Source organism: Sus scrofa, chromosome 5 (genome assembly GCF_054392235.1).
Source record: "Sus scrofa isolate SSC_HxYL_T2T_F1_AM1 chromosome 5, Sscrofa_HxYL_maternal_Yorkshire_Landrace_v2.0, whole genome shotgun sequence".
In the NCBI taxonomy this organism is placed as follows: Eukaryota; Metazoa; Chordata; class Mammalia; order Artiodactyla; family Suidae; genus Sus; species Sus scrofa.
The window spans coordinates 58,101,850-58,126,936 of NC_139387.1; the positions used below are offsets into that span (position 1 = coordinate 58,101,850).

At 37.6% G+C, this 25,087-nt stretch overlaps 1 protein-coding gene across 5 annotated transcripts in view; it reads left to right on the plus strand.

Moving 5' to 3' along the window:
• Positions 1 to 25,087, plus strand: part of ST8SIA1 (ST8 alpha-N-acetyl-neuraminide alpha-2,8-sialyltransferase 1) — a 151,506-nt gene that overhangs the window by 83,518 nt on the left and 42,901 nt on the right. For all 5 annotated transcript variants that reach the window (XM_084956593.1, XM_021092234.2, XM_084956594.1 and 2 more), the window contains one exon: positions 4,632 to 4,724. In XM_084956593.1, coding sequence (XP_084812719.1) covers positions 4,632 to 4,724 — 93 coding nt within the window. The remainder of the gene's footprint in view (positions 1 to 4,631; positions 4,725 to 25,087) is intronic.

A 25,087-nucleotide genomic window follows, 5' to 3' on the forward strand; every position in this document is an offset into this window, starting at 1 on the left:
TTTCAGCTGTAGAAGTGGAGACAATCACCGAGAGAGCAGAGATGGGCGAGAAGGGCATAGGCATTAGGTAGAGACTGAAGAGCCAGCACAGAAAAGAGAGGGGTAGTAGGACAAGCCCTCGCCACAAACTCATTCTGTGACCCACAGAGCGCCATGTACCTTTGCTGCAGCTCTGTATGAGGATATGGCAGCAGACAACTCCCCAAGCCTTTCCATTGTAGAGATTCGGATCCTATCTGGTATTACAGGCCTATCTCCCAAACTGTGACACATTCTCATGGTCTAGTTTAAATTTTCATATTGCTCTCGAGTGTAAGTTGATTTGCTCTTTCCAAAAACCGTATCAGGAAGAAAGAATAGAAATATGATATTCACAGATTTAGGAAAGTTAAGTGATTTCAAGAGGTCTGAGTACAATGTGGAAGAAAGCAGTACCATAAATGTATTTTTATATTATCCTTGAGTGTGCTTGTGTGTGTCACTACATCAAGGAAGACGGCTATTTTAAACTTAACATGCAGAAGACCAGGCCTAAGCATCTTAGAGGGTTGTCTATATTTATTTATAACAAATAAACAAGACAAAGTTTGCATTGTATACAATCAGTATGGATGCATTTAAGTTCAGAATTAATGAGTACCTGTGATTAGGGCGCACAGCCCAGTATTAAACAACTGTTCAAGGCATAGTGAGGGAGGTGAGAATTGAAAAGATTCAGAGAAGGTAGCAGCAAAACTAGAGCTCTGTATACATGTGCCTTTGATTCAATTTCAAGAATGGTGCCATTGTCATAACACATTTGAATTTTTCAAAAGCCTCATTTATGGTTTATGATATGAGAGTAATTAAATGTTGATAATTGTCTATAAATTATTATTTTTTGACCCTTTATGGGCCTATTTATACATGGTTGCTTAATATACATTTTTGAAGCACCCTGAGAAAATTGAGGTAATATCATGTGTTCACAATCAAACGTTTAGTAAGTAAATATTAGAAATACACAACGTGTCTGGTCTTAGACTATGGGGTGCATGGACAGGTACAGTAAAAGATGAGGTACAAAAATAGCTTTCCCTGCACGCAGTGGTATACCCAATTACAGTTTGAGATGTTTTCCAGGATTAGAATGTAAAAATATCATCATTTTCATTGTGTGGACCTTTTCAAATATGTCTTCTAGTGTCAAAAATCAGTGTCCCATTTGCAAAGTAAACATTTGCTTTGTAAGCAAAAGGCATCCTTTAAAAATTAGAATTGTTGAATAAAATTTACCTTAGAGTTCTGCAAGACAGAGGTAGCCATGGTTGTGTCTTGGAGAGGAATCGAGTGGCTCAGGAATATGAGTGAGGACAACATAATTTTGGTGCCTGTGAATTATGCTCAGTTATGTGTGTTTTATCTGTTTAAGTGTATGTACAGTTTACAAAGGAATTTTATACTTTATGCTGTTTTTAAGATTCCTCTTCACTGGGCCCATTCCCCACCCACCTTTACTTCCCACTTCAAAGTATATTCGTTTCTCATCAGTTCTGTGACCACATCTTCCAGGATCATGGGGCACAGTTACTAAGACACTGCAGCCATTAATATCTGTTAATTGTGCCAACAAAAGATAATGCAAAGTTTGAAACATTTTTACACAATTATGCCTTATTAGAAACAATTTGACTGTCTTAAATGCGCCTTTTATGTAAATCTTTGTAATTATCAATTTAGGAGTTGAGGAGCTAAAATTATAGTTTTTTTGTTTTTTTTTTCCTAAGAAAAGTGCTACAGGGAAGTATCACAGATGTTTGTACTTGAAGAGAAAGTTTACCTGGAAGAACAGATATTTATGCCAGAATTCAATGTCATTTTTTTCAGAAATGAATTGATAGTATATTGCCTTTATTGTTATAAACATTTCCCTCTGCTGTAGGATTTGGCACTTAGTGTCTGGAAATGTTTTTTTGAGCTTTGCTTTGTGATAGGAGATGTGAGGGGACCAGACAGCTGAACCTTAGATCAACTGACAAGGAGTGCCTGGAAAAGGAAACTGTTTATTCATGAAAACCAGCTTGTCTCATTTAATAATACCAGAACAGCTTGACCACACTTTTTAGCAATATATTCAGAGTCTACAGGTTTAATATAATGTGGTTGATTCTCAAATGTTATGAAGGGCCATCAAGATCAAAGCTTCTTTAAGGGACAGATGTCCAAACTCCAGCCTGTGTTTTATCCTGGAAGTCCTCATCATCCGTGCAAAGATCAGTTAAGACCACAGTCTGCACCATTGCTGGATGAGCCTGGTGGTTAAATCATAAGCTCCCTCCCCTGCAAGGGTCCTCAGCAACCGCATGGGATGTGGTGCCACCACTAGACTGCAGATGCCTCAAGTGGGCTCTATGGCTTGGCTTCCCCTAGGCTCCCTGCAATGCCTGTTGTGTCTGTTCTCGGTGGGCACTCAGCGAAAGTCACCAACTGGCTGACTAATTAATCTGTGGGGAGCTGCCAGAAGAACCAGGATCTTGTTACCAAAGAGCAGATGAAAGGAAGACTCCACATCGACTGCGACAAGTTTCCACCTAGGATGCCCCGATGTGGTGGAAGTCACAGGGTAAACACAAGACAACATCAAAGAACCTGTGATGATCAGCTGAGTCAATGCTCAGACAATTTCATGTCCTGGGGGAAATTCGTAAGGAAATGTTAATAGTTGGGGGATGGCAAAGACTTTAATGTTTGTAAGATCTCTGCTGACGAATAAATGAAGCTTTAGTTTGCTCAAGTAATAAAAAGTCAGAGAAGCTCTGATGTCGTTGGAGTTAACTTAAAGATATGGGTGGAGAGGAGAAATTAGGACCCAGTAATAAAAGAAAATCTAGTGGAAGCTATAGACTCCTTTGGGGTTGTCCTGAAGTAATATATATTTAATTATACTTATGCAATATTTCTGATACATGATATTTTGGAGATTTTACATTTCTTCATTAAATCCTTACAACAGCCTTACTAGAGAGGAAAAGTCCTTATCCTCATTTTTTATAATGAAGGAAACTGAGGCAGAGGACTTAACTTCATTGATGTCCCACTGGCAAAAAGCCATGGGATTTGGCTTTGAAGCTGCAATATTTTCCATTATAAACAGTCATAGGACACTGTGGTCAAGGACGTCACCCAGGCTGGCTGGTGTGGGTGTAAGGAAAACGGGAGCTGTTTCTGTCCCCTGCACTCTTTTCCTTGCCTAGACTGGGATGGTGGAAAATCACTGCATTTCTTTAGATGGCAAATCATTTTGTCTTCACCCATAGTTAACCATACACGTTGGTCACAACACAGAAGTTGCCCATGCATTGATTTAGGTGGCAGAGTTTGCCCTGAATGTACTATTATTATTATTATTATTATTATTATTATTATTATTATTATTATTATTGCTTTTTGGTGCCTCACCTGTGGCACATGGAAGTTCCCAGGCTAGGGATCAAATCGGAGCTACAGCTGCCAGCCTACACCATGGCCACAGCAACTCAGGATCTGAGCTGCATCTGCAACCACACCACAGCTCATGGCAAAGCCAGATTCTTAACCCACTGAGCAAGGCCAGGGATCAAACCCACATCCTCATGGATACTAGTTGGGTTTGTAACCCACCAAGCCACAATGGGAACTCCTGAATGTATTATTATAATTTAGAATTTGGGAAAAGAAAGAAAAACACAAGCAAAGACAATTCTTCCTTTTCTCTTGAGGTTTGTGGGCACCCACAGAGAGCACTGTAGATCCTGTGTCCTCTAGTGGACCACACCCTCCTGAGTGCTAATTTCAAGTCTAATACACTCTGTCCTATCACCTCAAAAATATTTTGAGTGGGAGGAGTTCCCATTGTGGCTCAGAGTGTTAAGGACCTGACATAGTCTCTGTGAGGATGCAAGTTCTATCCCTGGACTCACCCACCGGGTTAAGGATCCAGTGTTGCTGCAAGCTGCAGCATAAGTCACAGATGCGGCTTGGATTCATTGTTGCCCTGGCTGTGGCTAGGCCTCAGCTGCAGCTCTGATTTGACCCCTAACCCAGAAACTTTCATATGCCACAGGTACGGCTGTAAAAAGGAATTTTTTTTCTTTTTCCTTTTTTTCTTTTTTCTTTTTAGTAAGGAACACACCTGCAGCATGTGGAAATTCCCAGGCTAGGAGTCAAATTGGAGCTGCAGTGCCAGCCTACACCACAGCTCACAGCAATGCTGGATCCTTAAGCCACTGAGTGAAGCCAAGGATCAAACCCACATCCTCATGGATACTAGTTGGGTTCATAACCCGCTGAGCCACAAGGGGAACTTCTTGTAAAAATAAAAAATAAAGAAAATATATTTTGAGTGAGATAAATTCATTCCAGTTGCATTTCTTTCCTTTCATAAATCCCTTACTTCTCCAGCTGACATTTTCTTTCTTCTAAAACAGAAATAGTTTTTATGGCAGCATTTGAAAGATGCTAATAGTTAGCCATAGTATGCCCATTAAAAGGGATAGGTGATAACTGTAATTTGTGAATTGAGCTAGACTTAGTAAAATTCCTATTTGCCATGATAATTGACTTGATTTAAAAGTATGTAAATCTTTCTGAAGTGCTTGTTCTTGTTTCTCTAGATGCAATCTGCCTCCTTTGTCAAGTGAATATACTAAGGATGTTGGATCCAAAAGTCATTTGGTGACGGCTAACCCCAGCATAATTCGGCAAAGGTAAGAGTTTATGATTTCTGTTTGTGAGGAACTAAAAAGGAAGGCTTTAGAAGTATTTAAAATCTTAAAGGCAGTGAGCACTAATTCAGTTTGGGAAACAAAGAAGAAAACCATCTGGACAGGCAGGAAGGACGAAGGGGGGAATTGTAAATAAACTAGGCAGGATTATGGGAATCCAAACACTATTTTGTGCTTCCCCTGGGATTCTGTTTCTTGCCTTTAGAGATGGCAAAAATAACATGTGAATCCAGTGTTTTGCTCAAAGTAGCAACGTAATATCCTGCTTACTCATTACTGCTACTTTCCAATTTGTTGGCTTCAGTTCCAATTCTTTGACTGGCATTGATTGGTGAACTGAAGTCATATCAGTTTAACTACAAAATAAAAACAAAGAAATGACCACTTTGCTGCATGTGCATGCATGAAAATAGCAATATTGTGGGAATGTACAAGAATGCATGATTATATGATATTATAATTACATGATACTCAGTCGGATTTGGGAAAGTGCGTTGAAAATTCTTGCTCTAGTATCGGTTCCAGAAATCTTGGCAGCTGTTGCAGGAGCGTCTGGGGGTCAGTCTCTAGGTGATGAAGCCCATCAGTAAGCTGTGAGCTGTTTCTCCAAGGACTGTTCATTGTAGAGAATGACTCTGCAGTTTCTGTGAAAAGAGTTAAATATTGCCTTTATGCTCTCCTGTGTACACTAGCGTTTAGGAGTGAAAAATAGACACTCTGGGATCAAGCATTTGTCACCTAAGGAAGTTCTATCCAAGTGAATAGCACTGGTATGTCACTTTATGAACAATGCTGCTTTGTTTTGATTCATAAGTATTCCCATAAAATAGATGTCCAGACACACCACCAGACACCTTTTAATTTGACAGATACTGTGAAATTACACTTCCAAAATGTACCATTTACTTCCTCTGTGGTAATGGATAAGACCGCCTGTTTCCCAATACTGAAAACATTATGTGTTATTCATCTTTTACATTTTTGTCAGTTTGTTGAAAAATGATCCATTATTTTTTTACCTAATATGAGTTTTTGTTTTTTTTCCTGAATACAAGAAGGACTGAATAGGTCTTGACTATTAGTATTTTTCTTCTGTGAATTGCCTGTTTGTATTTTTTGCTCACTTTGTGCTTTTTTTCTTTTTAAAAACTATTTTCCTGTTGATTTATCAGAACTGTTTCTACTATAGATATTAATTCTTTGCTGTATATATGGCAAATATTTTCTTCTAGTCTGTCATATATTGTTTAAGTCCTTTTAGAATGCAACATTTTTTGTACAATGAAATTTGTTAGTTTTTTCCTTTATGACTTCTTCTTCTTGAGTTCTTGAGTGACAAAGAACAGAAAGAAAGAGAGAGGTAAGGAAGACCCAGGGACCCCATCCCAGCCACTCCCGGGCCTCGAGGCCAAGGGTAGTCTGGGGAGGGGCCCAGCTGGTGGGGGAGGGAAGAAAGACCTCCTACCTATGACTTCTTCCTCTTTTTTTTTTTTTTTTTTTTTTTTCTTTTTTAAGGCCACACCAGAGACACATGGAATTTCTCAGTCTAGGAGCTGAGTCAGAGCTGCTGGAGCTGAGTCAGAGCTGCTGCAGCTGCCAGCCTACACCCCAGCCACAGCAACTCAGGATCTGAGCCATGTCTGCAACATACACCACAGCTCACAGCAAGCTGGATCCTTAACCCACTGAGCAAGGCCAGGGATTGAATCCATGTCCTCATGGATTCTAGTTGGGTTTGTTACCACTGAGCCACCGTGGGAACTCCCTTTTTTTTTTTTTTTAATCTTTCTTTGGACAGTCTTCCTCACCCATATCCCCTCCAATGAGAAAATAATATCCTGTATTTTTCCAGTACATTTATAGTTTCATCATATTTAAGAAATTTAACCCATTGTGAATGTCTTTATTTTTATAACAACGATCCTAATGTTTTTCCATGAACAACTGTGTTCATTATAAGAAATTAAATCAAAAGAGGTGTTCCCATTGTGGCTCAGCAGGTTGAGGACCTGGCATAGTGTCCTTGAGGATGCAGGTCCAATCCCTGGCCTCACCCAGTGGGTTAAGGATCCAGCATTGTCACAAGCTGCAATGCAGGATGCAGATGCATCTCGGACCCGGTGTTGCTATGGCTGTGGCATAGGCCTCAGCTGCAGCTCTGATTCGACCCTTAGCCTGGGAACTTACATGTCACAAGTATGGCCATAAAAAGAAAAAGATTAAAAAAAAAAGTGCAAAAAAGAAGGTAACAACAACAACAGAATCAGCCCAAACCTCACTCTTTGTAAATAACTATAATTAGTGAGATAAACTTTTTTTTCAGATATTTCATATATTCATCAGAACTTTAAAAATACTGTTTCATTATCTTCTGTCACCTAGAGTTTCTAACCAGAAATGTAATGGAAATTTATTCATTTTTTTGGTTTGAAGGAAATCTTTCTTTCCTCTGCTAAAGCTTCATAAAAGCTTCACTTCCTCTACTAAAACTTTATAGAAAAATTTCTTTTTTATCATTTAAATCCAGAAAGTTTACTGAGGTATATATTGCAGTGGGTCTGTTTTCTCTAATGTTGTTTGGCACCTTAATGAGAGGTCCTTGTAATCTTCCACTTAGGGGTGTAGTGGTTATGAGTCTGTGCTTTAAAGTAAGATGATTGGGTTTTTACTCTCAGCTCACCCACTCACAGCTGTGTGAGCTTGACTAAGTTACTTAACACTTCCTCCTTCAGTTTCCTCATCTGTAAAGCAGGGGTAATAATGCTTATGCAATGGATATATTGTAATGAATAAAGTGACATACATATGTATATATGTGTGGAATATGTGTGTATATACATCTATGTATGTTTTAATTATATGTAATGTTTGAAATATTATATATAATGTATATATAAATGTTAGCTACCCTTCGAATTATTTTTTCAATGTTTTGAATCCTCTTTTATATGCCTGATTATTTCCTCTTTCCATTGTATTTGCTCACTCTTTCTAGTTTTTCTATTATATAGACATTGGAACTTACAAATCTATTACCTAAATACTTTTAACTCTTTCTTTGTACTATGTAGCCTTGTGCGTGTGTTATATTCCAAGAATAACCTCTTTCAGTTCAGTAAATTACATTTTAGTTGTGTTCATTCTGCCATGTAATCTGCCATTTCCATTTTTTAAATCGTATTTTTATTTTTTGTCAGCCAGATTATTTTTTCATAGTACCACATTCTTTTTTTTAATGGCTATAATGTCCTCTTAGGTTTCATGAAGACTATAAATGGACTTACAAGTTTTGTGTTTTTGTTATTTCTATATTCCAGACTATTCCTTATTTTTTGGATTTGATGCTTACCCATATGATTTGACTTTTTCTAAAATTTGTATTTTAGTTTTTATTCATTCTTGTATGATAAGCCTTTTTGCTATCAGTGAATATAGGTATGTTACTTTCATAATAAATAACTGGTTTTAGAAATGTCACTGAAAATTAAAAATGCCAGGCAAATTTGTGAGTTAGTAACTTAAATGAATGACCCCAAATTAGTGCTCTATATTTCATTTTCATTGTGATTTGTTTATTGATATAATTAATGTAGCATAGCAAGGAGTTCGGAAGAATGAGAAAAGAAAACATTGGTCTTTTCTATTTTAGTTATTGACTTTTACTCAATCCTGTTTTTTTGTCTGTTTGTTTCTTTGTTTGTTTGTTTTGACCAGTTTGGGGGTGGGAGCCTATCAGGAAGATGTCAGAAAATCACCAATGATGATGCTGTCTCTTTAATTCAATTAAATGGGTTGGGGTTCTGAGAATCCTGCACATTTAAAAAAGAATATGCAATTTTTAAAATGGGTAAGGCGTAGCTCAGATTGACGAGAATGAGCCAAAGGTCAAAAGAATACTTACAGAAACAGTTTTCTTTGATTATTTAAAATTTTAAATTTTTAGATAATTTCAGATTCACAAAGAATTCTCAAAAAAAGAAAAAAAGCACAGGAAGGTCCTTTCTGCTCTTCATCCAGTTTCATCCAGTTAACCCAATGATAACACCTTGGATAACCATAGTATAATACTTCAACTGTTGTCTTGAGTTGGGAATAAAATAAGTTTTAAAAAGGAACACTTTTAAAAAGTGTTCTTGTGGAGGAGAATGAAACATTCAGTATGTTACATTGAAGGGCAAAGCAATCTATTTTTCTAAATATGTGGAGTTGGTGGTAAGATTTTTAAAGGCACATGAAAAATAGTATTTAATTAGAACAAAAGTTAAAGTGAGAGATTAAAGATACAGAGACAATGATTTTGAGAAAAATTATAACTACAGAAAGAGAAAGCAAAAGGTCAAATATTAAATGTTCAAGAGGAAAAATAAACCTGTTGATGAAGACTTAAGTTCAATGTAAGGAATTAATGTAAGGCAAGCAAGAATCCTTATGATATAATTCTGGGTCAACCCATTTAGTCAGAGATTCTGTGCTCTTTATATGCATTGCCTCATTTAATCCTCAGAATAATCCTAATAGGAAATATTTTAATGTGTGTTTTTACAGAGAAAGAAGCATGATGTTAAGTTTAGTCATCTGCTTATATTCACAGCTGCTAGTATTTAGTCTGGGACTTCACCCAGGCATGTCTCAACCCAACTCCCATGCTCTTAATCAGTGACCAGCACACATGTCATTTTTCCAGATGATCCATGTGTTGTACGAGACAATTGTGTTTTTCACAAGTCATAAGCCATTTTGGAAAAGGGAATGAAAGTTTTTTCACTTAACAAGTGTATGCGGTATTGTAAGGTTTTTGAATACAAAAGCAAAAGGCATACAGCAATTCTATTTTGTGAAATAGGGAAAAATATACCACTTACAATAGCATCAAATAATATGATATTCTTAAGAATTAGACAAAAAAGCAAACACTCTACAGAAAATTTGTGGAATTTTACCGAGGGACATCTTGGACAACTTGACTAAAAGTTGACTAATATTAATCATGATGATTCTTGCTTACTTTGCATTTATTCTTTATGTTGAACTTGTCTTAGCAGGTTTACTTTTTCTCTTTCACATTTAATTTTTGGCACTTTCCTTTCTCCTCCTGTAGTTACACGGTTCACATATATAAAGACCCATAATACAAAACAGAGGTAATATTGGAGATCAGTGAGAAAAGGACAAATTTTTCAAAATGATGTTGAGACAGGTGTCTACGAAATTGTACCTCTACCTCATACCAGATATCGTTTCCAAAAGGTTAAGGCCTAAATTTGAAAAGCAAAACAAGAAAGTTTGCAGAAAATAACACAGGTTTTGTGATTTATCATGTAAGAAGAGTCAAGTAGCATTAAATGGAAGGGAAAAAACAGAAAAGTTTGACCTATGAAAATTAAGAACTTTGATTCATAAAAAACCCTGGTAAAAGTAAGGCAAATACAACCACACTGCAGAGGAGGACAACTAGCAAAAGACTTGAACTCAGAATATATGAATAACTCTTTTATATTTAATTTAGAAAGAAATTTATTTTATGTGAAAAGCAGAAAACCCAATAGGAAAATAAGTCAAAGAGTTGAACCAGACTTCATAGACCTAAATAGCCAATAAGTGAATATATGCTCTACCTCTTTAGTAATCAGAAAAATTATGAATAAAAAATTCCCAGGAGATGTCATTACATATCCATCAGGTTGGCAAACGTTATTCCAACTGTTAGTGAGGATGTGGAGCAACTGAAAGTATCATCTGTGCTTGTTCAATATAAGAAATTGGGAATATGGGAGGGAGTATAGTTATAGCCTCTCTGGAATGTGTTTTGACATTATGTGGTAACACTGAAGGCGTACATGGTCCATGCCTTAGCAGTCCCACTCCTAGAGAAAACAATATTCATAAGAAAGAAATGTATAATAATTTTTTAAATTTTAATTTAATTTTTATTTCTTTACTTTTATATAATGATTTTTATTTTTTTCCATTATAGCTGGTTTACAGTGTTCTGTCAATTCTCCACTACATAGCATGGTGACCCAGTTACACATACATGTATACACTCTGTTTTCTCACATTATCATGCTCCATCACAAGTGACTAGACATGGTTCCCAGTGCTACACAGCAGGATCTCATTGCTTATTCATTCCAAAGGCAGTAGTCTGCATTTATTAATCCCAAGCTCCCACTCCATCCCACTCCCTCCCCCTCCCCCTTGGCAACCACAAGTCTGTTCTCCAGGTCCATGATTTTCTTTTCTGTGGCAAAATTCATTTGGGTCGTATATTAGGTTCCAGACCCTAACACTGGCCATATATTAGATTCCAGTGATAATCATATGATATAATAATTTTATAATAAAGAAAAATAGTATTTATAAAAAAGGAATGTGTAATAATTTTTATAGCAGTATTTATAAAGAGAAAGATATAAAATTTGTATAGTAAAAATAACTAAAAATTAAAATAGTTGATTTTGGGAGTTCATGTCATGGCACGGTGGTGACAGATCTGACTAGTATCCATGAGGACATGGGCTTGATCCCTGGCCTCGTTCAGTGGGTTAAGAATCCTGTGTTGCTGTGACTGTGGCTTAGGCCAGCAACTGCACCTCCAATTCAACTCCTAGCCTAGGAACTTCCATATGCTGCAGGTGTGGTCCTAAAAAGACAAAATAAAATAAACTAGTTGATTGTGCATCCACAGTGGGATGAATAAATGAATGGGGACATGGAATGCTTTGCCGCCCTATGATGACCCACGATAAAGTGAGTGAACGCCACAAACCTGATATTGAGAAAAAGTGAGTCATAAAAAATACAGTAGGATTTCCATATAAAGTTAAAAATAAAACTAATAGTATGGTTTAGGGACACATATGTAGAAAGTCTGAGGAACAGGAAGTGGTTCCTCCTCAGGAGAAGAGAGTGTTGGATTCAGGAAGTTTTTATTTCGATCTTGTAGTCTTCTCTCAAGGCTGTACAAACCCAAGATGTTGGCAGTGTCTTGGACTTTCATGTGACTGTAAATTAAGTTCACCAGGCAAAGATGTGCAGTGGAAATGCTTAAGTACCACTAATTTTCATAGCTGTCTTCCAGAGTCTCGATTCTTTTCAAAATCTTCCACAAGAGTTACAAGCACTATGAGTGTTCACTACAAAATTCTCTTTAAAAAGATCAGTATCAAGATAAAACAGGTTTGAGAAAATCCAATATCTATGAGAGGCACACATGATGATGATTCATACATTATAGAGGATCATTCTGCTTTGTAGCGAAAATAAGGTTAACAGAAATTCTCAGTAAGCAGGAGCTCTGCTGTAGCCTTTGTTAGGAGTACATTCTCATTTTTTCACAAACAGCTTTATTGTGGTTTAATTGATATGCCAGAAAACTGCACATTTAGTGTACACAATTTATTTTTTATTTATTTTTTCTCTTTTCAGGGCTGTAACCACAGCATATGGAAGTTCCTACACTAGGGGCTGAATCAGAGATACAGCTGCTGGCCTACACCACAGCCACAGCAATGTAAGATCTGAGCTGTGTCTGTGACCTACACCATAGCTCACAGCTCTGCCGGATCCTTTAACCCACTGAGTGAGGTCAGAGATCAAATCCACATCCTCATGGATACTAGTTGGATTCTTAACCCACTGGGCTACAATGGGAATTCCTAATGTATACAACTTGATGAAGTTGGGCATATGCATACACCTATAATACTGTCATGATCATCAAGGTAATAAACATATCATCACCTCCAAAAATTTCCTCGTGTGCCTGTTACACATGATATCGACTCTCTTAACAAATTGTTGTTGAGTGGGTGTAAAGTGAACTCTTTCTGATGGTGCCTAGAACCAAAAGATACTAATCTTTTTGGGGTGCCTGGGACACAGATTAGAAAGGGCTTTGCTGTCTCATTCACCCTCTGATTGCATGTTTTATGGGCTAGGAGAAGAGAAGTTGTTCTAATGTGGCAGCAGAGTCTGTTGGATCTTCAAACCCATTGCTTTTGTCGCTCCTTTTCCTTTGCTGGGTTTTGCAGGTAGAGGCAGCAAGTACCTGTTCACAAGGTTGCCCTTCATTATCATACCAGCTCTGACCCCATTGGTCTGCAGATATTTTTGTTCAAATACCCTTTAAAGGAATTTTTTAAATCCATTATTATTTCCTTGATCTTTTTTAAGTTACTTAATATTTTTGGCATAAAGTTAAATTGTTGCCAAGTATGTGCTTTTAGTGTGTTCCACATTGTGCATGTACTTTCTTTTTTTTTGGCTGCCCCACAGTATATGGAGTTCTGGGCCAGGGATCAGATTCAAGATGTAGTCATGACCCAAGCCACAGCCCTAGCAACATGGTATCCCCAACCCACTGAGCTGGGCTGATGATCGAACCTGCAACCCAACACTCCCAAGATGCTGCCCATCCCATTGCACCAGCGGGAACCCCCACATTGTGCAGATACTTTAGGTAAATATTATCCAAATCTCTGAAGTGCAGGTTTAGCTTCGGGGATGTTCCATGTCCTCAGAGCAAGCCAGTGCTCTTTGTCAAATTAATTGAGTTGACATTCTGTCAGAAAAAAAGCTGTATTTTATTCAAGTAAATGTTAAAATGCAACCTCATTTAATAACTTCTGAGTTCTAATTATTCAACCTATAAATAAGGTATAGGAGTTGCTAAGAGCTTGTCCCTCAGATAGAATAAGGCAAAGCCTCTTTCTATTTCTTATAAAGATCTTTTTTGCTTTTTCTCAGGGGGGACACTCCTTCAGAAGCTACCTGCCATCAAATGTTTCATTGGTGGTCCTGGTGGTTTTTACACTCTGGGGCAATGCATCGTTGCAATATTTGGGGTAATAGGAGGTATGCTTTTCTTTTGTGAAGTGAGAAAGGGAAAATTATGAAAGTAGAGTTTGGAAAATATTTGGAATATAGTTTGGGTTGTCTGGAGTGTATGTTTTAGGAAAGTGCATATGTGGAGGTTAAAGCTATGGAAGTCCATGGGGGGAAGAGGCAGATTAAAATGGGAGCTTCACAAGAATAAGTTGCAAGAATTCCCAGGTGGCTTAGCAGGTTAAGGATTGGATGTTGTCACTGGTATGGCTCTGGTTACTGCTGTGGCGGGGGTTCAATCCCTGGCCCTGGAGCTTCTGCATGCTTCGGAACACAGTTGCAGAGGTGCTCATTCAGCAGATATCTTTTTGAAATCTTCTTTGGGCCAGGGAATACAAACTTGAAGGAGACATGACTCACACTCTAAAATGGCCCCAAGTCAGCAGACAGTCTTTGGTCTTGGGGTCTGTGGAGGAGCTAAACCTCCCTGCACCCCTTCTGAAGCTTATGAAATCTTTTTATGTATGTGCATTAGGTATTTGTATCAGATTTCTGAAGGCTTCCATTACTCACAATAGATTTGAGTCACTGGCCTTGGCTGAGTCATTCTACCGTAACATGACATAAAAGTAGAGATGAGATATTCTCAAAACTTGTTTCTCAGTTTTTCAAAAGAACTGAACACTCAGTCATTTGGCCCATAACAGGAGTTCAGTACATATTTGGGCAAATCATGGTTAAAAAATAAAAACTGTAACCTAGTAGATTGTCCTATTATGAAATTAAGGATTCATTTTTGATTTTCAAGGCTCTGGCCTGGGAAATAATTATTATTTGCAACCACTCGAAAAGAGCAGCAGTGTGCCGAGTGTGTGTTTCCATGTAGGCATATTAGAGGCCCTGGTATTGCTGTGAGCAGCTTGGGGTCAAGAACCTTTTATCTGTGCCCTTAAGATCTCAGCATGTAGGGCATGCCCAATAAATGTTTAGGGAATGAATGAATAAGTGAATAAATATATTTTAAAATCTCTTTCAAAGTGAATTTCTGGTTTAATTGTCTCATAAAAGGAAATTTAATGAATTTTTGGTATCAGTTAAAATGTTTTTATGCTCTTAAATTAAGGAGATGAATTTTTTTAGTAACAGATATTTCGAAACACTATTAATGGAAGGCGTAGCTAGGAGAACTTGGTCCCTCTTTTTTTAAAAAGTTGACATGAATTAAGGAACCAAAAAGCTTTGAGAACAAACAGAGAATAAATCATGGTGGAGTTAAGCTTTTAAAATTTGTAATGGAATAGCTTTTAATTCACTGGGAAGACTCAATATGAGACTTTAAGACTTACTTTGAGGTTTCTAGCATCAAGTAGAACTTGGGTAATCTCTTTTCATACAAGTGGAAGAGACTATCCAATGGTTATCACCTCTAATTTTACTAAAGGCCATTGAGGAATGTGGAGATATTGTCTGAGAGAACAATTGTTTATTTTATGGATTTATTTTTTAAAAAAGAATTTGAGCTATGGGGAAAATTACTTGGGTCCAAAGAAGATGATAGCAACTTCTCTTTAAAATGTTATGATTCATATCTCAGATGGTGTTCCTAAAACTTTCCCATCTCTTCTGCTGGCTGACTTCTTCTTCTTCTTTTTTTTTTTTCTCTCCAAACTTAGAGTAGCTTATCAGTGTTTGCATCAAGGGCTGGCAGTTATTGATAGCCATCCTCTCTAACATCTGTCATGATATAGGGGAATTAAAAGGCAGATGCTAAAACTGGAACTAGAAAGAGCAAAGAGAAGATAGAGAAGAGATGCCTCTAAAGGGTTACCTGTCTATATGGGGTTTGTGTCTGGATGCAGTAGTTATAGTGGTGAAGATCACAAGTTTTGGCTTCAAATAGATTTGTGTTCAAATTCTAGTACCACTGCCAGTAAATGCTTCGTACTTACTAGCTATGCAAAGTTAGTTACTTAACCTCGCATCTGTCAATTAAGGATAAAATTATTTACCTTGAGGACTGTGGAGAGATGTAAATGAAATAATGTTGCTGTGGCTGGCAGAAGCTATTCTGACTAATATCCAGAATAGGTACTCAGGAGGACTCTTGTTGTAACACACTTTAGTCTTGGCTAAAACATATTTTTAAATGTACTATTGGGCATCAAATTGAGAGACTCTCCAAGAATATCTGCATACTTTTCCCCCAAACAAACAAAAAGAGAAAACAGAAAATCGTGGACCCAAAACTAGACCAAGCATTGTGAACTATAAAATTCTGATCTCAAAACTAACAGGAGACTAAGCCCTGGATTGACCATGTTAATGTATGACCCATATTAAATCTTTATAAAGGAGTTAATGTGGTCCCAGGTCAAATTAGCAGTGCCTGGCTTCCAACAGAAGCAAACACAAATTTCTTCCAGAGGAAAGCTCTCAGAATACCCCATTATCACTTTCAAACAGATATAAGCTCACAAGAAAACAGTGAAATTCATATTGAGAGTCCTCAGAGATAAAAAGTAAACAAAAAATTGTGGACAGATATGCCTGAAAGCTTATTGGATTGTCAGATGCAATATATAAGTATGAGGAGTTCCCTGGTGGCTCAGTGGGTTAAGGATCTGGCACTGTCAATGTTGTGACTTGGGTTGCTGCTATGGCAGGAGTTCAATCCCTGGCCTGGGAAATTCTGCATGCAGCAGGCCTGGCCAAAAAAATTAAAAAATAAAAATGTATAACTAAGTATAAAGTCCTTTTAGAAAAAATATGAACAAACATCAGTATGAAAATATCAAAATTACCTAGATAGCTTTGAAAAAGAACCAAACTGGAATTCTAGGACTGAAAATATAACTGTTGAAATGGACAGACATCAGATTAGACATAACTGAAGAGAGAATCAGTGAACTGGAAGGTCAAGCAAATGCTTTTCTAGATACTAGGATATAGAAAATATAAAGACAAGACAAAGAACATAGAGGATGGAATGAGAAGGACTACCTTCCATTCTTTCTTTAAATGGAATTGTAGAATTATAAAATAGAGGTATAGGTTGAAACTTCTTCAGAATTAAAGAATAATGTAATCCATAAATACAGAAAATAAAATATCAAACATCAATTAAATTTAAAAAATGCAAACCTAGACCATTTTAGTAAAACTGAACTAATGATTATAAGAAACTTTTAAAAGTGACCAGAGGAAGAAAAAAGATGTTACTGGCAAAAGAATGATCATTAGACTAAAAGCAGACTTCCTCCAACAGTAAAAATTGAAATCAGAAATTAGAGGGAAAAATATCTTGAAAGTGCTGAAAGGAGAACCTATCATCATAGGAGTGTGTGCAAATTATTTTCCGAATAATAAAAACCATTTTCTGAAGAACACATTATTCACCACCAGCAGACCTTCACAGAAAGAAATTCTAAAGAATATAACTTAGGGAAAAAAGAATGTTACTTCAGAAGGAAAATCTGAGATGCAAGAAATTGGTAAATCTATAAATAAATCTAAACAAACCTCACCAGTATGAAATAACACTTATACATTATCTTTACATGTGATTTGTAGTGTACTGCTGCCTTCTGTGGGATCCTCAGATACAGAGGGCCTACTGTAGGGAACCAGGAGCATCCGTAAACTGGGTCCTGGAACCAGTCCCTGCAGATACCAAGGGTTGACTGTACTGGGAAATAACATTACATTAATTTGGAGGGAGAGACTGGAGTTGTGTTTTAAAGCTCTTATTTCAGCTATGTATTGCTCAATAGAAAATTACTCTCTGTAGCTTAAATATCATCCCTTTAATGTCTTTGAGTGTTCCTGTGGGTTAGGAATTCAGGAAGGACCAGGCTGAGGAGATCTGGCTCCTGATCCCTTCATCCTGTGGCTGGAGTTGAAATGGTGAAGGGTGGGAGCTCTTGTTTGTGCTGCAGCAGAAATGAATCCAGCTAGTAACCATGAGGTTGCAGGTCTGATCCCTGGCCTCACTCGGTGGGTTAAGGATCTGGCATTGCTGTGAGCTGTGGAGTAGGTTGCAGATGGAGCTTGGATCCTGCATCGCTGTGGCTGTGGTGTAGGCCAGCAACTGTAGCTCTGAATCAGCTAGCCTGGGAACCTCCATATGCTGCAGGTGTGGCCCTAAAAAGAAAAAAAAAAAAAAAGAAAGAAATAAAAGAAAAGGGATGAAGGGTTGCTCTTTCTACCTACAACCTCAGGGATCGCCATGTGGTCTCTCCCTGTGGGCTCCTCTGGGGTCCCTCACAGCCTGCCAGTGTCCAGAGAGAACAAAGCAGAATTCATAGCATTTAGGACCTCCCATGGGAAGTGAGATAGAAGTCAGTTCCATCACACTCTATAATTGGAGGCAATCATAGAGGCCTGCGTTTGAGGCAGAAGAGTCCTGACACAGATCCTTATTAGGAGAAGAGTCAGAGTCACATTGTTAAAAGAATATGTATGAGAGGAGATGTTATTGTGGTCATCTTTGAAAAATATAATAAACCACTGTCTGCCATGGGTTGCAATAATTCATGTCCCTCGGCCATTTAAAATAAACTTAGCCCCTCCCTGAAGACCCCCAAGACATTATTCCCTCACAGCATCAACTTAAAATTCCAAGCTCTTCAGAGTTGAAAGTAAGAACAGCAACGACAACAGAAACCTGGAAAAGAATAACCTGAAAACAAAAGTACAACAGAAGGGATCCATAAAGTTGAAGCTGATTCTTTGAAAAGTTGATAAATAAAAATTACTTAAACTAGACCTTTTATAGTTTTTCTACAAACCTATTCTAAAAACAAAGGAAAAACCCCATAGTGTACAAATACACTTATCATGTGAATAATTTGAAAACACTTGCACTTTTTTTTTGACATAAAATACATCAATGGTTTTGTAACTTATTTCCATATTGATAGAATATTATGCAGTGATATTATGGAGTAATGTTCATGAGTAATTTTAATAAATAGTAAAATGCTCACATATTAAATGAAAAAAGAAGTCTATAAATGTGTATACTTCAACTATAGAAAATTGTATGCATAGAAAAATCTCTAAGGAAATAAAGCAACATTTTCCAAATTTGCTGTAGAGTTTTATACTAGGAAAAATCACTAAAAGGCAAACTTTGTTATTTTATATTTTCTCCTGATATGAGCTAATTTTGACAATACAAAATTATTGTATTGTATTATTGTATTAATTTTTAGCTCTGCAAGTTAGGATAGCAGACACTAGAATGAAGCCTTAATTTGTGTGTGTGTGTGTGTGTGTGTGTGTGTGTGTGTGTGTTCCTGCCTTTGCAGATCTAAGTGAGATTGGCTTGGGCCCCATATTTTAGGTAATGAATTCAGAAAGTCAGAACATTATGCACATCTTTTCAGAAACATTGTCCTGGGAGCAGTGGAGGTGAGCCTGGCAATAAGAACCCAACTCCTAATGTAAGTAAAACTCCTAAATATGAATAAAAGCAAAAATAAACCAATGGGACCTAATCAAATTGACAAGCTTTTGCACAGCAAAAGAAACTAAAAAGAAAACAAAAAGACAACTTACAAAATGGGAGAAAATAATTTCAAATGAAGCAACTGACATGGGCTTAATCTCTAAAATATGCAAACAACTTACACAACTCAACAGCAAAAAAGCTGACAACCCAATTGAAAAATGGGCAAAATACCTGAATAGACATTTCTCCAAGGAAGATATATAGATGGCCAACAAGCACATGAAACAATGCTCAACATCACTGATTATTAGAGAAATGCAAATCAAAACTACCAGGAGATGCCACCTCACACCAGCCAGAATGGCCATTATTAGTAAGTCCACAAATAAAATACTGGAGGGGGTGTGGAGAAAAGGGAACCCTCCTGCACTGTCAGTGGAAATGTAAGCTGGTACAACCATTATGGAGAACAGTATGGCAGTACCTTAGAAAACTATACATAGAACTACAATATGACCCAGCAGTCCCACTCTTGGACATATATCTGGATAAACTTTCCTTGAAAAAGACACATGCACCCACATGTTCATTGCAGCACTATTCACAATAGCCAAGGCATGGAAACAACCCAAATGTCCATGGACAGATGAATGGATTAGGAAGATGTATATATACACAATGGAATACTACTCAGCCATAAAAAAGAACAAAATAATACCATTTGCAGCAACATGGATGGAACTAGAGACTCTCATCCTGGGTGAAGTAAGTCAAAAAGAGAAAGACATATACCATATGATGTCAGTTATATCGGAATCTAATATATGGCACAAATGAACATTTCCACAGAAAAGAAAATTGTGGACCTGGAGAATAGACTTGTGCTTGCCAAGGGGGAGGGGGAGGGAGTGGGGTGTATTGGGAACTTGGGGTTAATAGATTCAGATTATTGCCTTTGGAATTAATTAGCAGTAAGATCCTACTGTGTAGCACTGGGAACTATGTCTACTCACTTATGATGGAGCATGATCATGGGAAAAAACAGAATGTATACATGTATGTGTAACTGGGTCACCATACTGTACAGTAGAAAAGAAAAATAATGTATTGGGGAAATTAAAAAAAAAAACCCAACTCCTGACATGAAGCCATTATCACATCAGCGTCTTCCCTTTCCTTTCATGACGTTCTAATCCTCAGCATTAAGTAGCAGGTCAAATCAAATCTTACTCTCCCCCGCCCCTGCTTTTTTTAGGGCAATGAATTGGGCATATGGAAGTTCACAGGCCAGGGGTCAAATCAGAGCTTCAGCTGCCAGCCTATACCACAGCCACAGCAACAGATCTGAGCTGCATGTGCGACCTATGCTGCAGTTTGCAGCAATGCCAGATCCTTAACCCACTGAGTGAGGCCGGGGATCTACCTTATATCCTTATAGATTCTAGTTAGGTTCATTTCTGCTGAGCCACAACAGGAACTCCAGATCAAATCTTACTTTAAAAGAATAATTAGTACGTAATTGGTAAATAAATATTGGAATATGCAAACTATTGCGTTTGGAATGGATAAGCAATGAGAGCCTGCTGTATAGTACAGGGAACTATATCTAGTCACTTATGATGGAACATGATGGAGGATAATGTGAGAAAAAGAATGTATATATATGTGTGTGACTGGGTCACTTTGCTATACAGTGGAAATTGACAGAACACTGTAAACCAACTATAATGGAAAAAATAAAAATCATTCTAAAAATAAATAAATAAATTTCACAAACTCTGTCTCTTTAAAAAAATGTATTGGAATAGCTTAAATTCTCATGATACTTTCATGCAGTTCCACTGAGAATATGCACCCCAGGGCATAAAACATTAAGGGGTTGACCCAGAAAGGGTATGAGGTTAAGAATTTTTACATAGGATTTATATTGACTTGCAACATGGTGAAATATGAGACTATGTCTCTTTAGTTTCTATTATTACATTCCTTTAATTTGTTTACTGGAACATTTTTTTTTTCTTAAATAAGAGCTTTACTGTTTGATTGGATCTACAAATCATGATATGCATTTTAACTTGAGTTTCCACTGTTAGTTCTCATATTTGGATCTCTATATGACACACACCTCCATATAAAACAACGACAACCCAAGAGGAGAGGCATCTTAAAGATTAGAGTCATGATATAAGTTATTGACATGGGCCGAATATAAAGTGGTGGGACAGATAACATATTGATAAATACCATTGTAAGTACTAAGGAAGGGAAAGGCAGAAGAAAGAGATACCCATCAGATAAAATAACATAGTCTATTGATCAGGGGAGTGCAGTTTCATATTACAGCATTTATGAGACTGAGCTGCCTTTTATAGCCTCTGGTGACTTAGAAGCTGAGTTGTAGTTGCCACTGCCTGAGCAGGGTTTGTGCATTGTGGGTACTGCATGTTAAGTTTGCCTGACATTCAAAATATGACCAAAATGATGGAATGTCTATTGCGTGTAAAGAAAGACATGGGAACAGCGATGGGTGCCAATTTGATTTATACGCAAACCATTATTTCAGAGAAATGATGGAAGCAATTCTATATTTTATTGTAAGACAGCAAAATAAAAAAGAAAGAAAGTGCCCACGTGTATATGAAGCTGTGTTATAAATAGTTACTCAAATAAGTGCAAAATGATTGTCTCTATATCTAATGTCAAACAATGCAAGTGAAAGTAAGAAAAAATTGCTCAGTTCCTTAGAATGGATGAGAGAAATGTCAAAGCAAGAAGAGGCTAGTGCAGGACTATCCATAGCACTATTGTAAAAACACTGAGTCATTGTGTCATTGGCAGTATTCTTTTTTTTTTCGGTATTACTGATAAATAATAGGATAACAGATTTGATGAAATGTAATTTCCTTTAACTAAACAATACCTGCCAACTATTTGGAAATAAAAATGATGAGATAGAAGAAAAGAATAAATGTTTGGAAAGAAGAGTGACCATGAAGGAAAGAAAACAGTAAACACTGCGTAACACAGGACTGACACACAGAGAGGCTAGTAACACAGATGGGAGTATTATCCCGATTTCTCAGTAAAGCCTTTGTGACACACAAGTCAAGTGATTTGCTTCAATCAGCTATTAAATGTCACAACTGGCTTGAAACCTAGGACTCTGGACTCTCTTTTCTTTTCCTGGGAAGTAGTTAGAGAAATACCCCCCGGGGGCTTAGAGTTGCTGTCACAGCTTATATTTAGTTGGTATTACTGAGAGAGGAGAGAATACTCCCAGAGTTCAAATAAGGAGTCCTGTTGTGATTCAGCAGGTTAAGGAGTTGATATTGGCTCTGTGAGGATGTGGGTGCAATCCTGGCCTCACTCGGTAGGTTAAGGATCCAGCTGTGGCGTGGCTGGGACATAGGTTGCAGCTGCAACTCCACTTATACCCGTAGCCTGAGAACTTCCATATGCCACAAGTGCGGCCCTAATAAATAAATAAAAGGGAAAGGGAGAATTTTTTTATTAAGAGACAATGGGGTGAAACTCCCGAGGAGACAAAAAATTGACTTATGACTTTGTAGTACTATACTCGAAAGATTCTGACAGCAACAGGAGATGAGGAGAGAAAGAGCACAAGTTCGATAAATGTTTTTTAAAAAAGAAACAAACAGAAAACCCACCAAAAAAAGCCCCAGGAGTTCCTATCATGGCTCAGCAGGTTAAGAGCCTGAAATAGTGTCTTTGAGGCTGCAGGTTTGATCCCTGGCCTGGCTCATTGGGTTAAGGATCCAGTGTTGCCACAAGCTGCGGTGTAGGTTCCAAATAGGCATCAGATCTGGAGTTTCTGTGGTTGTGGTGTAGGGCAGCATCTGCAGCTGTTTCAGTCCCTAGCCTGGGATGCAGCCTTAAAGAAAACAAAACAAAACAAAACAACACTGGAAGCCACAGGATTACTACTCAAACATGAAGAGTCAGCAGGAAAAAGACCCAAGCCACTGCAAGTGAATATAGGAAAACTTTCATTAAATTTAATTCACAACACCTCCTATTTCCACGTATTTTTGGAGCTGCTTAAAACGGGAGTATCATATCCCAAAATAATTTCTGTGGTAGCTTTAAACTAATGCCTAAATATTTCCCATCTGGATAAAAGGTAATTGATTACTATTTTCAGGATAAATTGTAATTACTCCTTACTCTGCTTCTGTTACCGTCCACCTTTTTTACAATCAGTTCTCACAGCCAGGTTATCTTGTGATATTTTAACTGTGAGACTTCTTTAAATTACTTTAAATTGCTTTCCTTCAAACTGCATCATCAATCTTCCATTTCATGCCGTGTATCCAATGTAAGTTTTTTTTCTCATTTTAAAAGTTTTATTGAAGGAGTTCCTGTCGTGGCTCAGTGGTTAATGAACCCGACTAGTAACCATGAGGTTGTAGGTTCAATCCCTGGCCTTGCTCAGTGGGTTAAGGAGCTGGCGTTGCCATGGGCTGTGGTATAGGTCACAGACATGGCTTTGGTCCCTCGTTGCTGTGGCTGTGGTATAGGGTGTAGATGTGGATTGGATCCTGGGTTGCTCTGGCTATGGTGTAGGCCGGCAGCTGTAGCTCCGATTCGATCCCTAACCTGGGAACCTCCATATGCTGTGGGTGTGGCCCTAAAGAGAAAAAAAAAGTTTTATGGAAGTATAGTTGATTTACAAGGTTGTGATAAGTTCTGCTGTACCACAAAGTGATTTAGTCATACATGTGCTCACATCATTCTCTTTCAGATTCTTTTCCCATATAGATTATCACAGAATATTGGGTAGAGTTCCCTGTGCTATACAGCAGGTCCCTCTTGGCCAATCATTCCATATACCTCAGTGTTCATATGCCAATCCCAAACCCCAAACCCCCAATCCTTCCATCCTCCCTGCCACCTGTACCCTTTGGTAACCATAAGTTTGTTTTCAAACTCTATGACTCTGTTTCTGTTCTGCAAATAAGTTCATTTGCATCCTTTTTTAGATTCTACATATAAGTGATATCATATGATGGTTGCTTTCACTGTTTGACTAACTTGACTTAGTATAAGAATTTCTAAGTCCATCCATGTTGTTGTAAATGGCACTTTTCATTCTTTTTTGTGGCTGAGTAATATTCCCATTATATGTACCACTATTCAATGTAAGTTTTAAAGGAGCCTTGGAATCTTCCCTCACCATCATCCTAGGGATTCCCTTCACATTTTACGTGTATTGATCTCTGAAATCACATAACCTCTATCATCTTCTTTCTTGGATTATTTTTTCATTTTAATGGTGCATATTCTCGACCAACTTCTTGAGAAAAGGTACAAAGGAATTAAAGGTTTTGAGACCTCTTTATTCTACTCTCATACTTGACTGATGCTTTTGTTAGGATTTGTCTTCTTGTTTGAAAATACTTTTCTTATGGCATTTTCAACACATTCCTCCACTGTTTATTAGATTCCAGGGTTGCTTTTAAGAAAGCTGATGTCATTCTCATTCCTGATCTTTTTCATATGGCATGAGCTTCTGCCTCCCTCTGCATTCCAAACTGGTCTTATTCTTTACCTCCTCTTTTTCCTGCACCCCCAGTATTTTGAAATTTCACAATGATATATCTTATTATCAGCCTACTTTCATTTATTGTGTTAGAATTCAGTGGACCTTTTTCATCTGCAAGCTCATGTCCTCCCACTTTGGGAATTTTGAGTTATTTTTTAACTCCATGTTGTTAATTGTCAGTTCTTATCTTACTTGACATATTAATACTGTGTGACACATTTAATGCTTCTCCCTCTTAATGCACTTTTTTCACTTAGCTTCCAAGTTCACACTTTTTTGGTTCTCCTGCTCTTTCAAAAGTCATTTCTTTTTCTTTTGTTTTCTGTCTTTTTAGGGCCGCACCTGCATCATTTGGAGGTTACCAGGCTAGGGGGCAAATCGAGCTACAGCTGCCGGTCTACATCACAGCCACAGCAGCACCAGATCCTAGCCACGTCTGCAACCTACACCACAGCTCACAGCAACACGGATCCTTAACCCACTGAGCGAGGCCAGGGATCGAAC